Source organism: Heterodontus francisci, chromosome 2 (genome assembly GCF_036365525.1).
Source record: "Heterodontus francisci isolate sHetFra1 chromosome 2, sHetFra1.hap1, whole genome shotgun sequence".
Lineage (NCBI taxonomy): Eukaryota > Metazoa > Chordata > Chondrichthyes > Heterodontiformes > Heterodontidae > Heterodontus > Heterodontus francisci.
The window spans coordinates 79,100,399-79,116,314 of record NC_090372.1 but is presented as its reverse complement, the minus strand read 5'-3'; the positions used below and the strand labels follow the sequence as shown (position 1 = coordinate 79,116,314).

General features: G+C 44.3%; 1 protein-coding gene across 3 annotated transcripts in view; it reads left to right on the top strand.

The window, feature by feature from the left end:
* Positions 1-15,916, top strand: part of colq (collagen-like tail subunit (single strand of homotrimer) of asymmetric acetylcholinesterase) — a 250,889-nt gene that overhangs the window by 92,251 nt on the left and 142,722 nt on the right. For 2 of the 3 annotated variants that reach the window (XM_068050809.1, XM_068050799.1), the window contains one exon: positions 8,108-8,188. The exons of the other annotated variant lie outside the window; for it this stretch is intronic. In XM_068050809.1, coding sequence (XP_067906910.1) covers positions 8,108-8,188 — 81 coding nt within the window. The remainder of the gene's footprint in view (positions 1-8,107; positions 8,189-15,916) is intronic. 3 annotated transcript variants of the gene reach the window in all.

Below are 15,916 nucleotides of genomic sequence, written 5' to 3'. Positions count from 1 at the left end.
TTTTAACACAAGAGAATAGAATATAAAAGAGGTAATAATGAGCCTATATACACCTTTAACAAGACCTCAGTTAGAATACAGTTTACAGTATTAAGTTGCACAGTACTGCAAGGATATTGGAGCAAGGAGTTAGAGAGGGTACAACCCAAATTCAGTAGGATGTTGTCTGGTTTGAGAAAATATAAATATGAAGAAAGGATTGAAAAATTGTGTGCTGTTTAGTTAGAATAACAGATTACAGGCAATAGTGATAGAAGTGTTTACATTTATGAAACAATTGGACAGGTTAGATAAACACAAACTGTTTCCAATAGTTGTGGGGTCTGGAACAAGATGTGCGAGATACAGAATTAAATGTAAGAGAGTAGGAGAGTGAGAGGTAGTGAAAATACTGCTTATAACTGGACCTATGACCTAAAGTAAAAGGCACAGCCAGTGCCAATGTAGAAAAATAGAAATGTAGCAAAGTATCTGGCAATTTTCCACTCCCTAACCCAGGGCACTGAAGCTAACTGTAGCAAATCCATTCTGTAAATTAGCTCAGTGTGACCTCCAATGATGCATACTTGGTGTTGTACCTTCTTTATGATAGCTGCTCACTGCAGTGTACAGAAACCATAATATGAAATATAAATTCCAGTAAAGTTGCATAAATCACAATGCAACCTTTAACCTTTCACACAACAACCCTAAAGTGTATCCTGGTTACCATAAACAGATGCACTAATGAAACACAGAATAAAAATAAAATAAAACTGACTACATCATTTCTCAAGTATGTAGTGTATAGAACATCACACACACAGAATATCCACTGCATTTGCACCACACCATCTTCCATTAACCCTGCTAATTGGTTCAAATATGGACAGGTAGGAAAGTTTCCAAGCATTAACCAGTAGACAGGTAAGCTGAACTACCAATCAGGAAGCAGCAATTCATAGAAAGCAATCAGTCAATTTTGTTTACAATGGTACCAGCGAAGGTCTAGTAATTGCAATAAAACAAATTAATCAAATTGGAAAAATAATTTTTCCAATTCTTTAAGTGCCATGTTTTTTCTTCGCCAGCTGACAACTAAAACATATAATGTATAATGCGACAAACATTCAAAACTTAAATAATTCACTGAAACTATGGCCAGAATTTTTCCCTCGGCCGATGGGAGCCATCCACCGACTGAAAAGTCGGTGGCGAACCTGCCTCCACCTGTCCTGGTGATCCGGACCGCATTTTCCAGTCCCCAGGCCTTTAAATGGTCTGAGGCGGAACTTACATCCCATTGAGACAGGAAGTCCCGCCTAATGGAGCTGCCGGCCAATCAGCAGGCCTGCAGCTCTTAGTCCCAGCAGCGCCATCGGGAGCAGTGGCCACTGCTGGGACTGCAACCCAGCCATCAGAAAGAAGATGTCGGGGAGCCCAAGAATGAAGGTAAGTTTTTGGTTCCTCACCAGGGGTGAGCAATCAGGCCCCGGCGAGGCAAGGGTGGTCGATTGGGGGTACGGGGGGTGGGGGCGTGTTGGGTGTTGGGGGTGTTTGGGGTAGTGGAGGCAGCCCTCCGTTGGGCACAGGGTGCCTAAACATGTGGGCCCCCCCCCCCAGCCCCTCAGAAAGCCACCTGCTTTTGTCAGGCGGCTTCCCTTGGGCCTGGGCTGCCCGACCAACCGTGGGTAAAATCCCCATGGCGGCAGGCAGAGGCCCTTAAGTGGCTGTTAAGTGGCCATTTAAGGGCCTTGATTGGCCTGGGCGAGTGGGCCGTTTTTCACTACTTAAAGTGGCAGCAGAGGTGGGAGTGGCTCAGGAAGGGCCCCCAGAGCCTCCCACTCCATTTTACGCCCCCACCCCCCCCCCCCCCCCAATCACCTTCCTGCTCTTTGGGGGTGGGGGGAGGTGTAAAATTTCGGCCTATTTAAACTTACATGTAAAATTTCCCAAGTACTGTTGGAAAACCCTAAGGCCCACCCTCTCTGAAGGGACATGGGCTTGAATGTTGTTCCCAGTGCCCCTGGGATTCTCTCAAATGCTCAAACTCCAGAGATTTGCAATATTCTTTCTTCCATGTAACCTGTGTCTGCGTGCGTGTGGAGGGAAGGTGGAGAGGAAGGGGTGGAGAAGGGTGGACAGGAAGGGATAGGGAGGGAAAGGAGGTTGAGGGAGGAGGATGAAGAGGGAAATTAAAGTATCTTTTGTGGAAGTCTTGTACCAACAGGTACCTGCAGTTTGGTCTTACAAATGATTTTCAGGGTAATTTATTAACTACTAGTGATTTTGAAAGAACCAGTAAGAACATAAATGGATATAAATTCAAAATCGTAGGTTTTAGGTGCTGCTAAAAATATGAATCTACGGAATCCTTTTCTTCAGCGTTATGACAAAAAGGATGAATAAGAATTGGGGATTTACAAATACAGACAAAACTGTGAAGGTTGTTACAATCAGGTGAGGAGGGGTCACAAGGTTCCCATCTTGTCTTTCCTCTTATTTGACCACAACAGGATTTATTCCTTTTTAAACAGTGAATGTACCTACCACTCATTGAGTGTTTTACCTTTTACCTCTGTTGTGATCATAAAAGAACCAATCGGACAGGTTTTCTTTAGTTCAAACACGAAAGAGGTGAGCTTGTTGTACTTTAAAAAAAAAGGAAACCCGATTTAGATAAAATAATAAAATTACGCAACACTTTCACACACACACACACACACACATGAAAATCACACACACAAATAGATTACAGCGTGATGAGGAATAGATTTGTGTTGGATCAAAGTCTAAAACAAATAAAAATAATACACAGTCTGTGGTCTGGTAGCTTTAGTGGTCTTCTGGTTGAATTTGTGGTCCTGAAGTTCTGTGTTGACAGTTGTTCTTGGAGACAGTTGAGCAGAGGGCTTCCTTCTCGGTGTCTTTGTCTTGGATCTAGCAGTAGGCAGCTAGGCTTTGCACACCCCACCAGGCCTTCTGGAGAGAGAGAGAGAGAGAGAGACAGCCCTTCTGGCTTCTTCTCCAAGGGAAACGCCCCACTTCACAGAGATGGACAGACGGTTACATGACTGTCTTAGTATTTTCTCTGGTACCTTGTAATGAGATTCAACTTTAGGAATTTCCATCTCTTGAGCCTCATGGTGCCAATATTTTCCCCTGGAGAGGTTTGCCATTTCAATGTTTTTTGAGCCAGCATGTAGAGAGTCCTACAAGAGGAGGGGCGTTACTGGACTTAATCCTAGGGAATGAAGCCGGACAAGTGGTAGAAGTGGCAGTGAGGGAGCATTTCGGGGATAGTGACCATAACTCTGTAAGATTTAAAATTGTTATGGAAAAGGACATAGAGGGACCAGAAATAAGAGTACTGAATTGGGGGAAGGCAGATTTCAATATGATAAAACGGGATCTGGCCAAAGTGAACTGGGAGCAGCTTCTTACAGGAAAGTCTACATCAGACCAGTGGGAGTCATTTAGAAGGAAAATTGTGAGGGTTCAGGTGCAGTATGTTCCTGTAAAGGTGAAGAGTAGGACCAACAGGTCGAGGGAACCCTGGATGTCAAGGGATATAGAGGATTGGATAAGTAAAAAAAAAGGTGACGTATGGCAGATTCAGAGTGCTGAAAACAGCAGAGGCCCTAGAGGAGTATAGAAAGTGTAGGGGAGTACTTAAAAAAGTAATTAGAAGAGCGAAGAGGGGGCGTGAAAAATCACTGGCAGACAAGATAAAGGAAAATCCCAAGGCATTTTATAAGTATGTTGGAGGCAAGAGGATAACCAGGGAAAAGATGGGACCCATTAGGGATCATAGAGGCAATCTGTGTGTGGAGCCGGAGGACATAGGTGAGGTTTTGAACGATTACTTTTCATCTGTGTTCACTATGGAGAGGAATGATGTAGGTGTAGTGATCAGGGAAAGGGATTGTGATATACTTTATCAAATTAGCATTGAAAAGGAGGAAGTATTAGCTGTTTTAGTGGGCTTGAAGGTGGATAAGTCCCCAGGCCCAGATGAGATGTATCCCAGGCTGCTATGTGAGGCAAGGGAGGAGATAGCGGGGGCTCTGACACAAATTTTCAGATGCTCTCTGGCCACAGAAGAGGTAGCAGAGGATTGGAGGACAGCGAATGTGGTACCATTATTCAAGAAGGGTAGCAGGGATAAACCAGGTAATTACAGGCTGGTGAGTCTAACATCAGTGGTAGGGAAATTACTGGAAAAAATTCTGAGAGACAGGATTAATCTCCACTTGGAGAGGCAGGGATTAATCAGGGATAGTCAGCATGGCTTTGTCAGGGGGAGATCGTGTCTAACACATTTGATTGAATTTTTCGAGGAGGTGACTAGAGGTGTAGATGAGGGTAAAGCAGTTGATGTAGTCTACATGGACTTCAGTAAGGCTTTTGATAAGGTGATGCATGGGAGATTGGTTAAGAAAGTAAAGGCCCATGGGATCCAGGGTAATTTGGCAAATTGGATTCAAAATTGGCTTAGTGGCAGGAGGCAGAGGGTGATGGCACAGTGGCGCAGTGTTTAGCCCCACAGCCTCACAGCTCCAATGACCCGGGTTTGATTCTGGGTACTGCTTGTGTGGAGTTTGCAAGTTCTCCCTGTAACCATGTGGGTTTCTGCCGGGTGCACCGGTTTCCTCCCACAGCCAAAGACTTGCAGGTTGATAGGTAAATTGGCCATTGTAAATTGCCCCTAGTGTAGGTAGGTGATAGGAGAATGGTGGGGATGTGGTAGGGAATATGGAAATAATGTAGGATTAGTATAAATGGGTGGTTGTTGGTCGGCACAGACTTGATGGGCTGAAGGGCCTGTTTCAATGCTGTATCTCTATGACTATGATGGTAGAGGGTTGTTTCTGTGAGTGGAAGGCTGTGACTAGTGGTGTACCGCAGGGATTGGTGCTGGGGCCCTTACTGTTTGTAGTGTACATTAATGATTTAGACATGAATATAAGAGGTAGGATCAGTAAGTTTGCAGAGGACACGAAAATTGGTGGTGTTGTAAATAGTGAGGAGGAAAGCCTTAGACTACAGGACGATATAGATGGGCGGAGCAGTGGAAAATGGAGTTTAATCCTGAGAAGTGTGAGATGATGCATTTTGGGAGGTCTAACAAAGCAATGGAATATACAATGGATGGTAGGACCCTAGGGAGTACAGAGGGACCTTGGGGTGCTTGTCCATAGATCACTGAAGGCAGCAGCACAGGTAGATAAGGTGGGTAGGAAGGCTTACGGGATATTTGACTTTATTAGCCGAGGCATAGAATATAAAAGTAGGGGGGTTATGATGGAGCTGTATAACACGCTGGTTAGGTCACAGTTGGAGTACTGTGTACAGTTCTGGGAACCACACTATAGGAAGGATATGATTGCAATGGAGTGGGTGCAGAGGAGATTCACCAGGATGTTGCCTGGGCTGGAGCATTTCAGTTATGAAGACCGACTAGATAGACTGGGGTTGTTTTCCTTGGAGCGGAGAAGGCTGAAGGGGGGACTTGTTTGAGGTATATAAAATTATGAGGGGCATTGATAGGATAGATTGGAAGAAACTTTTTCCCTTAGCGGAGAGGTCAATAACTAGGGGGCATAGATTTAAGGTAAGGGGTAGGAGGTTTAGAGGGGAGTTGAGGAGGAATTATTTCACCCAGAAGGTGGTTGGAATCAGGAACACACTGCCTGAAGGGGTGATAGAGGCAGGAACACTCAGGACATTCAAGAAATATTTAGATGAGCACTTGAAACACCGTAACATACAAGGCTACAGGCCGAGTGCGGGGAATGGGATTAGGTAGGACGGATGCTTGATGGTTGGCACAGGCTTGTTGGGCCGAAGGGCCTGTTTCTGTGCTGTAAAACTCTATGACTCTAATGTTAATGTCTAATGTTACGGTCAAATGAGGAGTGGTTGAAGGGCTTTCCTCTTTCTCTCTCGTTTGACCACAACAAGTTTAATTCTTTCTTAAAGTGGATGTACTGGCCAATTCATTAGGTTTTTGATTACTTACTTGCTATGAACATAAGAACCAATCGTACATGTTTTCTTGTGTTAACAAAGAATGTGGTTAACTTTATTGTACCTAAAAAGAACTAATAAAATAATAAACAATACACCAACATTTCACTCTCACATGCACACTAGAGGTTTACACACACAGATAGGTTACAGAGTAGGGAAAGGTAGGTTGGTTCAGCTAGAGCCCATAAAACAAAAGGGTAGCAGTCTGTGGGGTTTGATGATTTGGCTGGCTTCCAGCTGAATTAAGTGTTCCTGAGGCTTTTAGTTTGAAGAGGTAGGTGACTGGTTCAGTGAGTCTCTTAGAGATAATGAGGCGGATAATTTCCTCCAACGGGGTTTCTGATTGTAGCCAGAGTATGCAAAGGTGGTCAGTCAACAGCAGGATTTGAAAGCTTTCAAGCTGGAATGGAGAGAGAGAAAGGAGCCTACACTTAGGGTCTGCTCATGTCAGAGTCCAGTTGCTTCTCCTCTGCTGTAGAGAAAACATCCAGCTTCAAGCCATAGATGGAAGGGGCTTGTCACATGACAGTCACTTAGTGATTTAAAAATAGCAGTTAGCAGTATTTCTCTGCTTGCTGAAAAGAACAGGTAGTTCCTTTAAACTTCCTGGCTCTTGGTTCTTGCTGGGAAATGCAGCCATTTTGTCTCCCTCCTCACAGTCCTTTTCAATGTAGGATACAGAGTAGCAAACTAGGTGATCATCTTAAGCTGCCAGCAGTCATCCTGTTGTCATGCTAGGCCGCCACCTGCAAAGAATGAGGCACATTAATTTTGTCATGAATATTGATTTTAAAATGGAACCGGAGTGAGGGGAGGACTTATTGAACAGATCAGTCATGGCTAGAAAAGACATCTGCATATTAACAGCCGGTGTTTGGAAGGACAAAGCAGCCATTCCTTGACATTCAACCCACAATGGACCTTTGATCACCAGATGTTGAAGGTGGGGGAGCTCGCATTCCAGGTTGACTGCTAAGATGTCTGAATACTCAAACGGACAAGGTCAAACCAGCTAGTCACATGAATAACCTACTGGGCAACCTGAGTTTTCTGAATTAGTACAAACAGTTTGGGCAGAAAGCTGTTTGCTCCTAGATTGAAAAGACCTCTCCTGGCTGGCTCGCTACCGCCTCTCCTTCTGTTCCCATCTCTTTCTCACGGAACTCCAAAACCCACTGAAGACACATGAATCCCAAGAGAGAAAAGCCTCCTACAGTGAACAAGGTTTAAGAAGAATACTGGGCCCCAACGAAACCTAAGGACTCTACAATCAAGGACTCTACAGTGACCTCGAAGCACAGTAACAAAAACCCTCTTCAGAGATTGCATCAAACATTTCCACTTTATTTTTCTTCTGCTCTTTTCTGTCTCTATTTGTATATGTGTATCGCATGTTAGCGTGGGGCGAGGCGTGTATCCATAGGCGTTAACCAAATTAGAGTTTAAGTTTAATAAATTTCAACTTTTTTTCTTTAAACTTAAGAAAGTCTGTGCTGGTTTCTCTGCCTTATAATTGGAAAGCGGTAAACAACGATTCACCAAAGGGGATCTAAAACATGGAGTGTTTAAAACTAAACCCTGTTACGGTAAGACCAGGTGAAGGCTGAGGGACCCCTATACACCTTTCTCACCTGGTTGTAACACTGTTTTAAATGTTCTGTTTAAATTTGAACAAAAAATATAAGTTCAGATTTTTAGTCAATGGACCAAACAAAATTATCTTTCAACAAAATACATTGGCATAACACCCAGGATGGCTTTGAATGTCTTGCTAATGAAAGCAATCTCAGGTAGCTCAATCCATAGGGGAAGCCATTGTTTTGGGTCAAGGCTAATCAGACATGTGTCTCCATCTTTGATGCATTGGAATGTGCAAGGTTTTCAAATGCAAATGTTGGTGGCCATTTTTTTAGTTGTGGCCAACTGTTTGTAAAATTTATCTGTAATATTCCAGCTTTTCTTGTTTTTTTAAATTTAATATAAGTTTCCAACTGATGAATTAAAAACCCTCATTTGGCATAGCAAGTTTTCTTGGCAAGGGTAATATTGATATATCAAGGACCTAACTTTTTAAAATAATATATTTTTTTAAAAGGGTGAAATGGGTCCAAAGGGAGAATCTGGAGCCCCTGGACACAGAGGACCTGTTGGTCGACCTGGAAAGAGAGGAAAATCTGTAAGATTATTTTCCCTTCTATCTATTATATTGTTTCCTATTTTCCTATTAGATTTTGCATGATGGTTCAGGGTTCATTGTTGTATGAGTAGTTAACAAAGACATGATGCAAACAGATATCATCAAACATGGAAAACAAATTTTCCCAAACAACCTATATGGCTTACTTGTGAAGTAGCAATATGGAAAGCTTCCATACACTCCCTCTGTGGCTTAGTGGGTAAAGGCATCATTTAGTGTAACAGGAAGCCATGTAGAAGAGATGGCTTAAGGTCCCATTCCTTGTTTGGTCTAGGTTATCTGATCCTAGCTGGGACACTACAGTTGGTCTCATCCCCTGGGTTATGCTTTGTCCATTAAACACTCAGTATGGAAACATGATGGCTCCTTTAATTTCAGACTGTCTCAAACATTTTCTTTAGATACAACAAAACATAATAACAGTGTAATTGCTACAATTTTTTTAGGGCAATCAATTGTGATACTGTAGCTTCCCGGGGCCAACATATGAAAGATGAAAGTTAGATCTGGGACATGGCACTAGTGGCTCTGAGATTTCCCCATGGAGGTAGACTGCCTTGTAGTTGCCTCCAAACCTTCCATTCTGCCCCAAGATTGACCTGTTGAAACCTCTGGTCTTGGCCGAGTCATTTAGTGGGACATCTGGTTTGACCTTTGGGGTGCTTCTGCCCCTTTAATGGTGCTGCAGCAGCATCCCAACTGCAAAATCACTGGGATATTCCTCCCTCACATTTACTGGCTCGCTCCTCTTGTTGGGATTCCTGCAGGAAGCCCTGTGTGCATTCATACTGTGCCACCAGCTAGTCTTTACCTAGGACAACCTGAGGACCGAAGCAGCAGCAGGTGGACCTGGGAGGAATCGTAACCTGAGCGGGACCTGAAAAGGAGAGAGCGGGGCTCGAGGCCCTTACTTACCTGGTGACCGGAGCGGTGGCAGGCGGATCTGAGAGGAACCGCATCCTGAGCAGAACCTGAAAAAGAGAGAACGGGGCTCAAGGCCTTCACTTACCTGGAGACTGGAGTGGCGGCAGGCGGACCTGGGAGGAATCGCATCTTGAGCAGGACCTGAAAAGGAGAGAGTGGGGCTTGAGGCCCTTACTTACCTCGTGACCGGAGTGGCGGCAAGCTCTCTCTCTCTGTCTCTCTTGGCACGCGCTGAGGTTCAAAAAAGGAAAAAAAGACTTACAGTGACATCACTGGAATGTTGCAAGGTGATTGATTGGGTAAGTAACAGCTGTTAGTGCCTGTAAATAGCTTTGCAAAAACAGGGGAAAGTTCTTTTTTTTGAAAAAAACCTCAAAACGTACTGTATAAGTGATAAGGTTAGTACTGCTAAAATGTGTTCTTTTTAATTAGTGTAATTTATTAAGGCCTTAGTTAGGCCACACTTAGAATATTGCGTGCAATTCTGGTCGCCACACTACCAGAAGGACGTGGAGGCTTTGGAGAGTGTACAGAGGAGGTTTACCAGGATGTTGCCTGGTCTGGAGGGCATTAGCTATGAGGAGAGGTTGGAAAAACTCGGATTGTTTTCACTGGAACGACGGAGGTGGAGGGGCGACATGGTAGAGGTTTACAAAGTTATGAGCAGCATGGACAGAGTGGATAGTCAGAAGCTTTTTCCCAGGGTGGAAGAGTCAGTTACTAGGGGACATAGGTTTAAGGTGCGAGGGGCAAAGTTTAGAGGGGATGTGCGAGGCAAGTTTTTTACACAGTGGGTGGTGAGTGCCTGGAACTTGCTGCCAGGGGAGGTGCTGGAAGCAGATACGATAGCAACGTTTGAGAGCCATCTTGACAAATACATGAATAGGAAGGGAATAGAGGGATATGGGCCCCGGAAGTGCAGAAGGTGTTAGTTTAGGCAGGCAACAAGATCGGCACAGGCTTGGAGGGCCGAATGGCCTGTTCCTGTGCTGTACTGTTCTTTGTTCTTTGTTCTTTGACTTTAGATTGTAGTGGGTCTTGTTTGAAGTAGAACAAAGCTCCTAGTGTAATTAGTATTTTTTAATTAAAGAGAATAACTAATTAATCAAAAGGTAAGTCATGGCAGGAGAGCTCGCACCCGTGATATGCTCCTCCTGCGCTATATGGGAAATCAACCTTGAAGACCATGTGTGCAGGAAGTGTATCCATCTGCAGTACTGGCTACCTGCATTACGGAGCTGGAGCTGCAGGTGGATTCACTGTGGAGCATCCGCGATGCTGAGATCTTTGTGGATAGCACGTTTAGCGAGGTGGTCACACCGCAGGCAAATGCAGCAAAGGCAGTAAGGGAATGGGTGACCACCAGGCAGAGTAGAGGAAGGCAGTTAGTGCAGGAGTCCCCTGTGGCCATCCCCCGTCTAACAGATATACCGCTTTGGATATTGTTGGGGGAGATGGCTCAGGGGGAAGTGGCAAGAGCCAGGTTCATGGCACCATGGTTGGCTCTGCGGCACAGGAGGGGAGAAAGAAGAGTAGCAGGGCTATAGTGATAGGGGATTCAGTCATAAGGGGAACAAACAGGCATTTCTGCAGTCGTAAAAGAGACTCCAGATGGTATGTTGACTCCCTGGTGCTAGGGTCAAGGATGTCTCTGAGCGGCTCCAGGACATTCTGAGGGGGTAGGGCAAGCAGCCAGTTGTCGTGGTACATATCAGTACCAACGACATAGGTAAAAAAAAAAGGATGAGGTCCTACAAGCTGAATATAGGGAGTTAGGACGATAATTAAAAAGTAGGATCTCAAAGGTAGTAATCTGAGGATTACTACCAGTGCCACATGCTAGTGAGAGCAGAAATAGCAGGATATATCAGATGAATACATGGCTGGAGAAATGGTGTAGTGGGGAGGGATTCAGATGTCTGGGACATTGGGACTGGTTCTGGGGAAGGTTGGACCAGTACAAGCTGGACGGGTTGCATCTGGGCAGGACCGGGACCAATTTCCTCGGGACGGGGTGGGGGGGGGGGGCTGGGGTTGCTGTTTGCTGGTGCTGTCAGGGAGGGTTTAAACTAGAATGGCAGGGGAATGGGACTATGAGCAGCGAGACAGAGGAGAGGGAAACAAGAATAGAAATGGAAGACAGAAAGGTAAGAAGTAAAAGTGGAAGGCAGAGAAAATAAGGGCGAGAAACAAATGGGGCCCTAGTACAAAATAAAGATAAGATGAATAACACTGCTAAAAGGACAAGTCTAAAGGCATTGGTCTTAATGCGTGGAGCATTCACAATAAGGTAGATGAATTAACAGCGCAAATCGATATAAACGGTTATGATATGGTAGCGATTACGGAGACATGGCTGCAAGGTGACCAAGGATGGGAAGTGAACATCCAGGAGTATTCAATATTTAGGAAGGACAGGCAAAAAGGGAAAGGAGGAGGGATAGTGTTGTTAGTAAAGGAGGAAATGAATGCAATAGTGAGGAAGGATATTGGCTCAGAAAATCATGATGTGGAATCTGTATGGGTTGAGCTAAGAAACATCAAAGGGCAGAAAACGTTGGTGGGGGTTGTCTATAGGCCCCCAAACAGTAGTGGAGATGTATGGGATGGCATTAATTAGGAAATTAGAGATGAATACAATAAGGGTACAACGGTAATCATGGGTGACTTTAATCTACATATAGATTGATCAAACCAAATTATCAATAATACTGCGGAGGAGGATTTCCTGGAGTGTGTACGTGACATTTTTTTAGATCAATACGTTGAGGAACCAACTAGAGAACAGGCTATCCTAGACTGGGTATTGTGCAATGAGAAAGGATTAATTAACAATCTTGTTGTGCAGGGTCCCTTGGGGAGGAGCGACCATAGCATGATAGAATTCTTCATTAAGATGGAGAGTGAAGTAGTTGAATCCGAAACTAGGGTCCTGAATCTAAATAAAGGGAACTACAAAGTATGAGGCGCGAGTTGGCTATGGTAGATTGGGGAACTTTACTAAAAGGGTTGACGGTGGATAAGCAATGGATAATATTTAAAGAATATGTGCATGACTTACAACAATTATTCATTCCTGTCTGGTGCAAAAATAAAACCAGAAAGGTGGATTAACTGTGGCTTACAAAAGAAATTAAGGATAGTATTAGGTCCAAAGAGGAAGCATATAAAATTGCCAGAAAAAGCAGCAAGTCTGAGGATTGGGAGCAGTTTAGAATTCAGTAAAGGAGGACAAAGAGGTTGATTAAGTGGGAGAAGATAGAGTATGAGAGTAAACTTGCGGGGAACATAAAAACTGACTGTAAAATCTTCTTTAAATATGTGAAGAGAAAAAGATTAGTGAAGACAAATGTGGGTCCCTTACAGTCAAAAATGGGAGAAGTTATAATGGGGAACAAAGAAATGGCAGAACAATTCAACACATACTTTGGTTCTGTCTTCACAAAGGACACAAACAACCTTCCAGAAATATTAGGGAACCAACAGTCTAATGAGAGGGAGAAACTGAAGGAAATCAGTATTAGTAAAAAAATAGTGCGAGGGAAATTAATGGGGTTAAAGGCTGACAAATCCCCAGGGCCTGACATCCCAGAGTACTAAAGGAAGTGGCCCTGGAAATAGTGGATGCATTGGTGGTCATCTTCCAAAATTTTGTAGACTCTGGAGCAGTTCCTACAGATTGGAGGGTGGCAAATGCAAGCCCACTATTTAATAAAGGAGGGAGAGAAAAAACAGGGAACTACAGACCAGTTAGCCTTACATCAGTAGTGGGGAAAATGCTAGAGTTTATTATAAAGGGTGTGATAGCAGAACACCGAGAAAGCATAAACGGGATTGGGCAAAGTCAGCATGGGTTTACGAAAGGGAAGTCATGCTGAACAAATCTACTGGAGTTTTTTGAGGATGTAACTAGAATAGATAAGGGAGAACCAGTGGATGTGGTGTATTTGGATTTTCAGAAGGCTTTTGGTAAGGTCCCACTTGAGAGGTTAGTGTGCAAAATTAAATCACATGGGATTGGGAGTAATATACTGGCATGGATTGGGAATTGGTTGACAGGCAGGAAGCAGAGAGTAGGAATAAATGGGTCTTTTTCTGGGTGGCAGGCAGTGACTAGTGGGATACCGCAGGGATCAGTGCTTGGGCCCCAGCTATTCACAATATATATTAATGACTTGGGTGAGGGAACTAAATGTAACATTTCCAAGTTTTCTGATGACACAAAGCTGGGGGCGGGTGGGGAGTGTGAGCTGCGAGGAGGATGCAAAGAGGCTGCAATGTGATTTGGACAAGTTGGGTGAATGGGCAAATACATGGCAGATGCAGTATAATGTGGATAAATGTGATGTTATCCACTTTGGTTGTAAAAACAGAAAGGCAGATTATCATCTGAATGGTGATAGATTGGGAAAGGGGGCGGTGCAACTAGACCTGGGTGTCCTTGTACACCAGTCGCTGAAAGCAAGCATTCAGGTGCAGCAAGCAATTAGGAAGGCGAATGATATGTTGGCCTTCATTGCAAGAGGATTTGAGTACAGGAGCAAGAATGTCTTACTGCAATTATACAGGGCCTTCGTGAGATCACATCTGGAGTATTGTGTGCAGTTTTGTTCTCCTTATCTGAGGAAGGATGTTCTTGCCTTGGAGGGACTGCAAAGCAGATTTACTAGGCTGATTCCTGGGATGGCAGGATTGATGTATGAGGAGAGATTGGGTCAACTAGGTCTATATTCACTAGAGTTTAGAAGAATGTGAGGGAATTTCATAGAAACCTATAAAATTCTAACAGGACTAGACAGGCTAGATGCAGGGAGGATGTTCCCGATGGCTGGGGTGTCCAAAACCAGGAGTCACAGTCTCAGGATACAGAATATCCCATTTAGAACCGAGATGAGGAGAAATTTCTTCACTCAGAGGCTGGTGAACCTGTGGAATTCTCTACCGCAGAAGGCAGTGGAGGTCAAGTCATTAAATATATTCAAGAAGGAGGTAGATATATTTCTTAATGCCAAAGGGATCAAGGGATGTGGGGAGAAAGCAGGAACAGGGTACTGAATTAGACGATCAGCCATAGTTTTGTTGAATGGTGGAGCAGGCCCGAAGGTCCGAATGGCCTACTCCTGCTCCTATTTTCTATGTTTCTATGACAGAGGTATGCCGGAAGGACCTCTTACCCTGCCACTGGGATTTAACCAGTGGCACTGGGGGCCTCTGCCACACCTGGAGGGTGCCTTGCAATACAAGGCATCCTCCCTGCGGGCTTGATGGGTGTGGGGTGAGTTCCCTCCTCTGTGGGCAATCTGTGGCCCACAGCAGACCCCTGCAGGCAAATCACCACCTCCATGGACCCCACTCCCCCAGACCTCATGCACACACTCCCACCCCCCCACCTCGCTAGAGCTTCGTGGACTGGCCCGGGTGACCCCACTTCACTTACCTGAGGTCCAGGGTTCCAGCGCTGGGCCTGGGTCCAAGGCCTCTGCAGTACCAGCAGTGGCCACTGCTCCCGGTGGCACTGCAGATACTGCTGAGCTGTCAGCCCTGTGATTGGTCGGCAGCTCTTGGAGGCTGAATCCCCATCTTTAAAGGGCGGGATGGGAGTGGGGGGAGCCTGCCACCTTCCCGCCTCCACACAAATTAAGTCTGGGGCGGAAAGGCCAGTGTATGGCCTTCCTGCCTAACTGCTAATTGAGGTCCTCAAGTTGACAATTAATGCTCAATTAAGGGCCTCATTCTGCTGCTGTTGCAAATAGCCCAGCAGCAGGCGGGCCTTTCACTGCACAGGGCGCACACCAAGCAAATCCATGTGGGTTGCTTGCCGGCTCCTGCGGTAGAGGTGGGGGATCCCTTGTTAAAAGGCAAAATCCGAGCCAATGAATGGGTTCATGCCTTTTAAGTACCAAGGAGTTCACTACCAAACAGTTTGTTGAGAACCCAAATACTATTTATTGCATACAGAGTGATGCACAATAGAAGGAAAGTTATTTGTGTCTGCAAAACAGCACAGATATATATTTGAGTAATGGAAATATTAATGCTGGATAGAATGCTATTAATTATATGACTGATTGTGGCACCTCTACTTGCGATAAATGAGGTTTTATGAAGTGAAATTGCTCTCTGATATTTACAATGAATGCTTTCAGTATCAAAATGGAATTCATTTTTGTACCATTTTAAAATATTTGTTAACCCATTTGCAAATCTCACTGAAAGCAATTTTACATCTTAGAATCCTAAGCAGAAATCGTGATTCTGTGTAGAAATAAGATCATAGTCACTCTTTTTCACCTTACGATTCTGCTACTAGATTTTGTCTTTACAACTTTCAGTTTGGAAGCAGTATAGTTGCAATGGTTTAGGATTTCTGACTGTGCCACCACGGGAGAACTTTGGTGTAGTAAATGTTAAATATGTAATTATTGTGCTAAACTCAGCTTTCAAGGGGTTAAATTCAAAGGACAGCAGGACTGGGAGACATAGATTGAAATTCTGGATATTTGATCCAATATGCTTCAAACAATGAAAGTCAGTTTAGATATTTTAATGATCATTTCCATTTTTTCCCAGTTGAGAAGACCCTATTCATTTGAGCTCAGTATGGGTAATTATCGTGCTGGTCTGGTGAGCTCCAAATTAACAAAAAGAAGAGAAAAACCTATGTTTAGGGTCAGTCAGGACCAACAGAGGCTGCAAATAGGCAAATAAGAACTACTAGAATGAGTGGTGACTGGAGAATAAAATATTTTTGAACAGACATAGAATTGAGAATCTTCTCATTGG